At 37.0% G+C, this 12,309-nt stretch overlaps 1 protein-coding gene across 1 annotated transcript in view; it reads left to right on the top strand.

Annotated features, from left to right (window-relative positions):
- The window catches only part of gas2a (growth arrest-specific 2a), a 43,478-nt gene extending 31,847 nt beyond the window's left edge, over positions 1-11,631 (top strand). The window contains exon 7 of the mRNA XM_073831966.1: positions 8,973-11,631. Coding sequence (XP_073688067.1) covers positions 8,973-9,182 — 210 coding nt within the window. The 3' untranslated portion in view covers positions 9,183-11,631. The remainder of the gene's footprint in view (positions 1-8,972) is intronic.
- Positions 11,632-12,309: the final 678 nt, after the last annotated feature.

Raw genomic sequence — 12,309 nt, 5'->3', positions numbered from 1 at the left:
ACATCTACAAAAGTTACAAATCTCAAAGTCCACTCCAAAGGGAGATTTTTAGTTTTTAAAAAAATCCCTTTTCAAGAACTACAACGAATGGCTCCTTTTGGACTACAGCATTTGTTTTCCGAATGTTATGATGTCACAAAGCTCATTAAATCCTGCCTACAGAAATTTGAATCGTTGGCGGGTGGGGAGGGACGAGGTGAGGAATTCGCCTAACTTTAGCAATGTAGCATGGACAGCCGCTTTGTGGGATGCTTCAGCGAGCCGCAGGGCAGCTGGTATAAATGCAAGCATTGACTAAAGTGGCTGCAAACTGCTCCGGTCACTATGTCAGAGCCACGCCATTGATGTGTAGTGTAGATAGCTTCACTTATGCTGGAGCTGGTTTCAGGCATGTAAATAATTGAATAAATTAGCACAATAATGATAATATCATGTATCAGCGATCTCACAGGCTGACGATAGGACCAACACTACTGTAGAGTATTATTTACTCACCCTCCATGCAAATGTATATGACTTCCTTTCTTCAGACGAATGCAATCGGAGTTATATTAAAAATGATGCTGGCACTCCCAAGCTTTAGAACGGCATAGACAAGTGTTTCTCTCCATCAGTCCAAAACAAGTCCAATAAAGTACTGAAATGCTGTCTAAGCTGTTCGGCAATTGCAACGCAGTGGCACTGCTAACCAATCACAACACATTTCATTTTTCGGAAGGTGGGCCTTCATCAAACCCTGAACTAATCGAGCCATTTGTGCCAGCCTGGGGAGAAAGCTATTGTAAGAATTTAAATTATGTGAAAAAGAATGCGTTTTTCGAACCACCAAGCATGAGAGCATGTTCTAGGGCACCCCCAAAACAAAATAAAGACTTTGTAAAAGAGCATGATAGGACCTCTTCTTTATTGGCATCAGTGGTTCCGTGAACATCCATGGAACCTTTCAAATGCAGAAAAGGTTATTTAGATTTCAAAATGTTCTTCAAAACAGTTCTTTTAGGAACTGTTCACTGAAAGGTTCTTTGGGGAGCCAAAAAAGGTTCTTCTATGGCATCACTGCAAAAACACCCCTTTGGAACCTTTATTTGTAAGAGTGTTGCTTAATGCAGTGCTACCTTATAATTTTGCCAAAAGATGTCTTAGAAAGAACTACAATGCTGGTTACTTTGTGTCAGGAAGCACCTATGATGAGACATGATTATTAGATAGACAGGTGAAATTACACACTGCTGTGTGATCGCTTACATTATTGTGTTAAACACACACACAAACACGGCAGTGGGGCGTCCCATAACAGCACAGACTCCCCTAACTGACAAATACTGATTAGTGAGATGGGCCTGGTCACCATGGAAACCTGTTACTTGGCAACACATGACCAAAAGATGCTTTAGATCTCAGTTATCCTGATCGTGTATCTGTGCGTTCAGTTGTGTTTTATTACCCTGAGCTGTGCAGTAATACACTGATAACTGCTCTCACGAGGGATCACATCATTTCCATCATTCATAGCTCATTAGAAAGCGTGTTTAATGAGTTCTCACTCAATAAATAAGAGATGAAGAATAAAATCGTGGCCACATCTTAGAAACAACTAGTTGGCTGGTAAATCTTTCTGAAATGTAGATGCCATAGTTTTTAAGTTAGCAAAAATTGAGAGGGGAAAAATACCCCTTAGTAATTATGCTAATAACATAACTCACTACTGTTACTGTTTTTATTTGCCAATCTTATTTTCTGTCTTGTGTCAGTAGTAGCACAACAACAACAAAAGAAGCAAATAAAATGGTTATTGTTACAGTTATTAAAAATAAATCAAATTGTTACCATTGTTGTGATTAATGTGCTGAATGTTGAAGCACATTACCCCAAATATTCTTGGATTATAGCAACCCAATTAAAAGCTTTTCAAAGTGTTTGTGAAAAACAAAAATTGCAAAAGATCATTAATCAACATTTAAAAAATACACCAGCTAAATATTTAATTAGAAAATAGGTCACCTTTTAAAAGCAACTTGTTTATTATATTTTTTCCCTTGAAATCAAATAACTCCAATTTCATATTGCATTGCTGCATCAATAGGAAAATACTATAATAATTATAAACAGTTCCAAGTGCCTAACCAAAGGGAATACTAATCACTATAATGGTAAGTAAACACATTTTAGGAAAATCAACATAAATTTATGAAGTCAGCTTATGTGATGTTTGAGAAACGAGTGAATGCAACTAGTGAAAGAAAGATAAATACCTAGTTCTGCCATGAAAGTCTAGATGACGCAGACTGACGGGTTGTAAACGTAACTGATGATAGCACAGAGTTATACGACTTGACACAAGCTGATTGGTTCATGTTGTGTACGCAACCAATGAGCTTGCAGCCTGCAGCTATTTAAATGAAACCCTCCACCTTCCCCAGCTCCACCTGTATAGATCTGCTATGGGTTGTCTTATGCTATTTGTGCAGCAGCAGTATGCCTTAAATACTCAAAGCACCGTATTGCCATATGTTTTGGCAGTAGCAAGTTCTATACTTGCTTGCAGGAGAAGTAGCAATAATCTATAACTACAGCAATAACCAACAGCAGCAGCAATTCAGCAGCAGCAGCATAGCAGATCTATTCCGCCAAGACCAAAAACATCAACATTGTCATATCCATTACCATTGTAGGCATCACTCATATATTTATTTATTTTTATTTTTTGGATAATGGTAATGATAATAAATTATAATGAAAAGGTGCTACTGGAAGGACAATTAATGGAAAAATCACAATACTCAATATGGCAGGTGTAAAAATAAGAATTCCCAAACTATAGTAAATCTTTTTTTTGTTTGGTTTAAAAAAAAAAAAAGTTGCATTATCAGTAATTGTTAATCACGATTTCAAAATAAAAGTTTAAACCCTCGCCCTGAGTTTACACGTTTTGATGTCCACATATTCAACAAATTACAGTGCCTGCAGCATTTCTGTCGTAAAGAAATGGCCAAATATTAAAGATTAAGTGGACATTTTAATTAAATGTTTGTTGAGTCAATATTAAACAAGGATTAAACAAATATTAAAGTAAAAAAAAACAATCATCAGGCCGTTGGCGCCCTCTGCAGGCATTTGTTATAATGCATAATGTACATTAGCTTTACTGGTTATAATACATTATGTATTTGAACAGTTTTGTTCAATAAAACCATATGACTACTTGTTTTTTATACTGTATTTGAACTAATTATTATTGCTTCATTGCTATTATATATGTACTTAAGTAATTTTAAAGGCTATTGTTAACTTAGGTCTATTTTATTATTACAAAAAAATTATTATAATTATCCGATTACTCGATTAATCGTCATAATAATTGACAGATTACTCGATTACCAAAATAATCGATAGTGACAGCTCTACTCGGGACGTTAACTGATGGATTTGAGTGGTGTAAATTACATGTTTTTATCGGCTGTTTGGACTCTCGTTCTGACGGCACCCATTCACTGCAAAGGATCCATTAGTGAGAAAATGATCTAAATGATCTACATTTCTCAAAATCTACATCTTGAACGCCCTGAATAAATATTTAAAATGTTTTCATTTTTAATGCTGATTTTAAATAATATTGAAATGACAAAATTACAGAATTGTCATGTCCACCATCAGACATCCACAGCAGACAAATTAAATATGCTCTCTCTCTCTCCATGATCTCAGCTCAGTAATTCGATTCGATCAGCTTTAGCTGTCTAGAACTCATAATTACACAATTAACATTATTCCTCTTTTTCAAGTTCAGATGTGAGTGCCTGGCTTTCATTTAAAACACTGACTGCAGCGATTCATCATGCTAAACTACTGCAGCTGATATTAATTCAGGCGCCTGTGGAGAATCCCATTAGTCAGTGCTGGTTTTAATTGCTCTCTCGCTGAGAAATGAAGCAGGCTGTGTCACTGCTGCCCCCTATAGAGGGAAACTAACCACAAACATTGTTTCTGCACCCATGACAAAGACCTCACTGCTTCACACATTCTCAGACAGGAGAGAAAATTAAACTGATGTATCTTTTTAAGGTGAGACACTGCAGGTAAATAGGGTAAAAACAAATAACTAATAGTTATCACCTTACTTACCCATTTGATTGATTAAATTGATAATTGCAAACATTTTTTGTATTAGAAGTTTTCTAAAATGTTAGGTTTAAATATGCAAATGAGACAATGAAATATGCATGCATAATTGCATGAGACAATGAATTATGCACTAATTTGCATACATTTCTAATACAAAAATCTAAACACTGGATGAAGTCAGTTTCAAAACTCTTTCTATTTTTTGAAATATTAGAGTCATATGGTCACTCCATAATTCAGAAAAAAACTTAGAACAGACAGAAAACAATGTATTTTTTACTATTTGTGGGAAAATAAAATGTTTTATAAAATCAAGCAAATTATATACGAACAAATCCCTCTGTAAAAATCTTCAGAATATAGACAGGAATAAAAATGTCCAGTTTGGTGTGTGTGAGTGCTACTGAAGTGGAGATTTATGGCTCAGTGTAGGAGGAAAAACTCATTTTGAGAAAACGGCCTTTAAAAATATATATTGTAATTGAAATCTATTGACACAAATAGATAAAGTGCTATAAAAGAAAGACTTAACAGTGTCTTTTGGGTGTTTTCTTTCCACTAGTCTGAAAAAACACTTTATGAAACACCAAAAAGCCCCAAATCTCAAACTTGACAGGTGCATGAAAAATCAGTGTTTTTGCCTGCAGTGTCTCCCCTTAAATCAAACTAGGCTGATGTCAACATGGGCAAGCTACATGACACCCTCATTCTCAAAAACAATGAACAAAATTATACAAAGTAAAGATATCCGACCACATTAAACACACGGTGTGCCAACCGCAATGTGTTTTGTGAATTATTGGCTGCTGAGAGTATGAAAAATTCAAGAGACATTGATATTCAGCGCAGCAAACACTCAAACTCTGTCAGTCTTCTGCTGTTTATGCAGTTCTGGGTAATGCTAATAAATAATGTTTGATTTAAAAGACAGTTTTGTTTACTTTTGAAGGACAATTTTGGCTCTTGATGCCTACACTTTTAAAAATAAAGGTGCTTTAAATAGTTCTTCACAGCGATGCCATAGAAGAACCGTTTTTGGTTCCACAAAGAACCATTCAGTCAAAGGTTCTTTAAAGAACCATCTCTTTCTTACCTTTTTATAATCTGAAGAACCTTCTTTCGCCGCAAAGAACCTTTTGTGAAACAGAAAGGTTCTTCAGATGTTGAAGGTTCTTTTTGGAACCATTTAGACAAAAAAGTTTCTACTATGGCATCGTGAAGCACCTTGATTTTTGAGATTGTAGTGTAAAATCTGGGACTTGAAGGAAAACCAGTTGTGAATCACATCGTAGCATTATTAAACAAAGCATTTACTGGAGATATACGTAGTTACAAAATGCTTATTTAAATAAACACCGAGATTTCCCGCTCTATTCATCTTATGACTAAAATAAATCCTTTTCTTAGCATATTTTTGAAAGACTGCCTTAAAACGTGTTGCCCAGCAACCAAGGCCAAGTCAAGCAAATCTGCTTTCTGTTGTTCATTTTCCAGTGAAATGAGCGAAACCTCTGAATTCGTCTCAAGGACACATTCCTTTTGTGTTTGTCTTTGAAAGACCTTCGTGTTGAAATACCCCTCAGATTCCCCAGATGGTTTATCAGAAAGCCATGTTTTCATTTAGTTCTTATTTAAATACACTGTGAGTCGTTTGGCCTGTTGAACTTTGGTGCTCCTGAAAGAAATCGACTGTGTTGTGTTCTCTATTAAGGGACTTTTTTTGTGATAACCTTCAACATCACAGACCTGAGCTTCTTTATATAGCATATGTGTGTCTATGGTGTGTTTTCAGTTTTTATAGAGGTCCTGTGGTGACTTGTAGAGTCTGATTGCTAATATATTTGTGGCTCCAGTGCCTGAGGGCCACACAAACGCCCATCTGGAGACGCTGACCTGTGAATGTCCCTGCCTCAGCCTGCTAAGAGCCTTATGAATCTTTAATATCATTCCCCCGCGGGGTTAATATGAGCAAGATTTCTCTGTTGTTGTTTATTGTTTAGTGTTCGTTCATTTTTCCTGTCCTCACAGATCTGTTTTTGAGCGTTGGCTCTTTGTCCCACAGGAGAGGGTTACAGTGCGTTATCAGAGTGGCATTTTGTCATTCCTCTCCCTTTATGAAAGATCCTTTAGCAGCATGTGAATTCAAGGCTGCAGGGACAGAGGCTGTAATAGAGGGATGAATCACAGCTGAATTACTCCAGTGACGCTTTTTATTGGGACCGTGATTAAGTATTATTATGTGATGAGGTTTTTGTGTATGGTGTATTCTTTAGAGCTCTGTGTGTGCGCGCGCCTTTGAGAGAATTTAGCTCAGATTGATTGTTATGGGTTGGCAGTAGAAGATAGTAAAATTCATTAATAATGTATTTGTGCATAACAATTGTGTTGTAAATGTAAATCCTAACCAAAGAGTCAACATTAAACTCACAAAGAAATGTCAGGTTCGTATTTCACCACAAGATATTTTGTATAAAGAAAATAAAGCCTAATTTTAGAGTGATAAGAGTGTAATTAAATTTCACTAATTTTCAGTAGAGATGCATAATGAGAATAATACAAAGAATTATAATGTTGTTCTTCTCATTACAAAAAAATAATGTTTTTTACTAATTGTATTTACTAACAATACAGTATACTACTACTGAGAATGGGGTAGTTGAATATAGATTTTTATACAACAGCTCATTTTGGGTAAATCTAACGGGCGGTCTTTGGTCTTATTAAACTAGTATTTATTCCAGAGAAGATAGTTTTGGCAAAATCTCATCATGTTAATGTAAATTTAATGCTATATGTCCGACCGCTTCCTGTGTATGTTTGACCGAATTGCTTAGCAACTTTTATGACAGCTGTTGCTGTTTATTAAATATTATTATTCAATAAATAATATTTTAGATAGAAAAAAAAAAACAGTAGTATGTAATACTGTATTTTATATAAATAATTGTAGTATTTAAAAGTGTTTTGTATAGAGAAACTATGTTTGTGTTCGTGATGGAAATTTTAGTTTCATTGTTCCACTGTTAGAAGGCAAAAAAAGACTGTTATCTAAGTTATGTTTAGTTTCAACAACAGCTTAATGCAGCTAACAAATGCACTGAGCAGCACTGTCATCAGAAATCACCCTTAACAGATGAAAGGATATTAACGTTATGACAAAGATAACGCTTTCCTCAGCGGACATTCAAACTAATGTTTTATCATGAATATGAAGAATGAATGCTTTATCAGATACAAGTAATCATGGTCGCGCAGTCCATCTCTCTCTCATAATACACCACACATAATAAAAGTTTTTAATACAGTAATACAAGTAACTCGACTTTTCTTCGTTACTAGTTCTAAAGTGATGTTTTGGAATTAGTAGAGGATTGGGCTCAGCTGTTAAACTGTCAAACTTAGATTTGAATCAGTGGCGGAAGGAAGTAGTTCTGCACAAAATAGGGCTTTTAAAGACAGTTGTTATTTTGTTGATGTAATTACACACTCTTGCCATCGAACTGTTGTATAAAAGCAATATCACACGAGTAGATGCAAGATATGGCTGTATGTCAGCACACTGTGATTATCTATGGCGAATCACAGCAGTGCCGATATACAGCCATATCTTACGTCTACTCATGTGATATTGCTCATATATGCTCATCATATGCTATTTTGTGTCCAATATGCATCAGATGGTCAGTAAAGAGACTATGGTGTTCCATGAATACACCATCTGAGACTAGTAAAACATACGTGTAAAAACTAAGGCTTATTTCTGGTATAAATGTGAATAATTCTTTATTGTCTAGAAACCATCTTGATCAGACAATCTAAGGTAATAATAAGATGTTTTGACAAGGCAGTGGACTCCTGAATTCAGACCTCTGGGGAATGTCGGCACCTGAAAAAATAATTTACAGGAAATACACCTTTACCTCTCAGCGACTCACACAGCTCTCTGCCTGGAGGGAGTTCCACAGTGGGAAGCGCAGGTGACAGATAGCCAATAAAAGGGTGTGATCATGGCGCTGGAGCTGTTAAATGAGTTTGATGGCAGAGGTGTTTTTTTTTTCCTCCAAATGAGCTTTCATGAATGCTAGGATTAGGCCTGAAACACTCTTTGCAGAAGCAAATGCTTGGCCAATGAATTGCAAGCGCACAGTCTCATTTAACATGTTCTGACATTCTGAAAATGAGCCTAGTAAAACACTGTGAAATCATTTCCACTTGGCGCACTTGGTTTGCTCTGAGGGGGTTTAAAAAAGGCAATAGCTCAGGAGTCTGGTGTGCTAACGAGGACACTAAAGACCGCAGCAAATAGGGTGCCTTTTGTAGCCAGGAGAGTGAGATCTGCCGGTACCAGCTGGCCTCCGATACACTCACCCCCATCTGGGTCATGGCACCACTGTAACTGGTTCCGCATGGTCTGCTTCGAGCAGAGCTCAAATTGGCAATAACCGGCATGGGAGTTGTGCACGCTAATGAGGATGCTAAGGGGACTGAAGTTTACCTGCACAGCTAGCTGGCCTCTATTACACTAATATCCGTCCGGGTCACGGCACCACTAACTAGCCCAGTAACTGGCTTCGAAGCTGGACTTCGAAGCCAGTTACTTCAACAGGTCAGATGATTCAAAGTTTGTCTCATTCTAGCTGACACGAAAAGTATGTTACTTCAGACTTTGTCAACCTATTTGTGACATACAGTTACATATAAACCCAGATTAAAAGTGGGCAGTCTTATTCAATTAAATGAACACATCGAAATCAAGCTTGGGAAGCTAAAAGTGTACTTTCCACTTACTTGCAAATGTGTATCCTTCACATACTATGAATGTTTATCTGTCTTTTTCTCGGTCTCTCTAGATGCTGCATAATAAGCATGTGATGGTGCGAGTTGGTGGAGGCTGGGAGACGTTCGAGAGCTACCTGCTGAAGCATGACCCGTGTCGGATGCTCCAGATCTCTCGTGTAGAAGGCAAGATCTCGCCCATCTCTGGCAAATCTCCCAACATCAAAGACCTCGCGCCCGACAGCTACCTGGTAGTGGCGGCCCACTACAAAAGCAAGAAGTAACACAGAAATGTACTAAAGAAACAATGACTTTAAACGTAACTTTGAAGCACAGGCTAGCCGTCGTAGATGCCACAAGGACATATGGGCTTCCAATGGCTTCTAGAACTAATAGTTTAAGGGCCCTATTTTAACGATCTAAGTGCACGGTCTGAAGTGCATGGCACAGGTGCACTTAGGACATGTCCGAATCCACTTTTGCTAGTTTAACGATGGAAAAAAACAGTCAGCGCAAAACGGTTGTAGATATTCTCAATAATTCTTAATTAATCATGGGTGTGTTTTGGGCGTAACGTGCAATAAATCAATCAGAGTCTCATCTCTCATTCCCTTTAAAAAACAGTTGCACTTGCACTATGGCAGATTCGCTATTTACGTGGCGGAGTTTGCAAGAGCAAAGACTGAACGCTTCTTTAGACAGGAAACGAATCTGCGCGTGCACAATGTTAATGCTATGAAACAAGCCGGATTCCACCAAAGTCCCCTGACAATAGTATGCAATAATAATCTATTACAATGTAATTCTTTTATTTTTTTTTATTTGGCATGTTTGTGTGCCACTGTGTGTGTACTAAGCAGAGTGTTTGCGCGTTGTGCACCTGCCTATATATGCATATTGCTAATGCAACCTTTAAATAAATTTGAAAAAATAAAAATAAAAAATACTACGCCATTGATTTTAGACCAGGTTTTAGTTGGTCAATGGCACAATCCTTTTTAGTTGCCTCAAAATATCAATTCACCAACAATGCATCGGAACACACCTCGTTTTCAGACCAGCACACCCATGGGCGAACAGATTGGTGCAAAGTGCATTTGCTATTTAAACAACGTGGCGCTGGACATGAAAATGATAACTGCGTCGGGCTGAAACTAGCAAAAAACACTTGCGTTGCTCCTAGCGTCGCATTGCGCTGGGTGTATGATAGGGCCCTAAAAGTTTGAGAGAAAAACAACTCATAAAACAGAAATAACAGTGTAGATCAGTTAGTTTGTGTTTAAAAACAGATACTGAGGAACTGGAACTGGAATCCAGAAAAAAAAGGTTGTTTTATTGTATACAAATTTCCGTCATTTCTTTTCTTTTTAGTCTCTTCTTGTTTGAGTGATTAAATATAAATTGCGTAATATCTAATACATTCAATCATGATACAAGGAATGAAATCGCTGGATGAATTCAATTATTCATTTCTACCCTGGTGGCTATTCTTTTTAATGCTTCCTATACTAACAATATTAACGACTTTTTAATGGGAGGATTATGTTCTTTTTTAATGTCATGATATATATTCTCTGGCATTTATTGTATTATACTGTTGCTGACCTTACTCTTTTGGAGAATGGAATCTATTGTGTGTTGGGGTAATGCATTACAAGTAAAGCGAGTAACATAATCAGATTACTTTTTTTCTAGTAACTAGTAATGTAATGCAGTGAGTTACTTTTTCAAATAAGTAACACAAGTTACTTTGTGTTCCTATTTATTCACTGACAGCTTCCCTGTCCCTGTGTTCAGAGAAACTGTGAGGTGCAGAGGTACTTCCTTCAGCCTGAGGCTTACTAATTTCACTTTTGGTGTGAAAGGGCCTTTACAGTTGCCAAAAATATGACTTTTTTGTTATTAAGAAACAAAGAAGCCCAGCCCAGGTGACAAAAAGTAGCACAAAAGTAACGTAATGCATTACTTTCCATAAAAGTAACAAAGTAATGCAACATTGTAATGCATTCATTTTAAAAGTAACTTTCCCCAGCACTGTTCATGCCAATCATCAGAATAGGAAGAAATGTGATGTAATATGACTGTAGAATAGCGAATTGCATATGATCTCCTGGGACCATTCAGTGAGTAATGGCTCTGTAGAAAGTCAAAGGAGAATGACCAGACTGGAAACCTTGGATCAGAAGGCAGAAGAACAAGTTTGGATGAACATTCCATCAATCTCTTGAAGAACAGAAATCAATCAATCCAATAGAGCACCTTGGCTCCAACAAATCTACATTGATTACATGATATCTAGGCACCAAGGACCAGAATCTCTTAGGACTTTCTCAAGCGTCTTGTTGAACCGAGGTGTAATTAATAAAGCGAGCACTGTGTATGTTATGTGCAGTATAGAGGAGGTTTCAGTACATCAGCTACAAGGCAAAAGAGATTTTCCTTCAATCAAACACAATCTTTATTTAAGCAAGGACTCTTTGCAGTTGTGCTTCAGCTCCCGATCCCAAAGTGTGCGGCTGCCCTCTACTGGTAAACATGAACATTGCAATGCTTTGTCTAATGTATTGTATTATTAGTTTGCACAGTGTCTGTATTTAATAACCCATTCTGAATTAAACCTCGGTTAATTATTTGGTGCAAATATGTCAACAAGCGTTGAGTGAGTTGCTGTAGGCAGAGGTACTCATGAGTATAACATAAAATAAATGAAATAAAGGCAATATGATGATTTCACTCAGAGTTTCTATAGATATGATATATTCCACACTAACCACTATAGCTCAGGCTGCTAGTCACAGCTGCACAGTTTAAATGCGATAAGTCCCTTGGAAAGGGTGATAAATTAATGTGTCTGATAAGATAAAGTGATGCACATTCAATTTGGTTCATAAGAACAGCGAGTCATACAATCAACAGGCAGTGAAAGTGCTAACTGACATAACATCCTTCATTATTGTTATACTTTAAGTCCTGCACTTTGAGCTTACAACCAAAACACACTAGTAACTGATGCATAAATATAAATGGCTAAATATGTATTCAATTACCCAAAATCCAATATAAAACATGCTTTTCACTTGTATAAATGTGTATTAAAATGACATTCAGATCTCAGGATTCCTAATGTCAAAAATAGAAAGCACATCGGTACAAAAGCTGCGTGTGTGAAATGATGCATAAACATAAACTGAACAGGTTGTGGGAAGAAAAAAACAAAAAACATGAACCGCTAAAACCACTATCCCAGAAACCCACTAGCTAGCCCATCTTGGCATTTAAAGGGGCGTGGCCTGAATGCACACTGGCCAATCAGAAGGCCTAGAGGATTAGGAGTTTTGTGCAGGAGCTTGGCAAAAATTCTAGTCTCTATGCAAACTCTCCTGGCTAGTGTACACTTCAAAACAAGAACCG

Source organism: Garra rufa, chromosome 25 (genome assembly GCF_049309525.1).
Source record: "Garra rufa chromosome 25, GarRuf1.0, whole genome shotgun sequence".
Lineage (NCBI taxonomy): Eukaryota > Metazoa > Chordata > Actinopteri > Cypriniformes > Cyprinidae > Garra > Garra rufa.
This window is presented reverse-complemented; position numbering and strand designations above follow the sequence as displayed.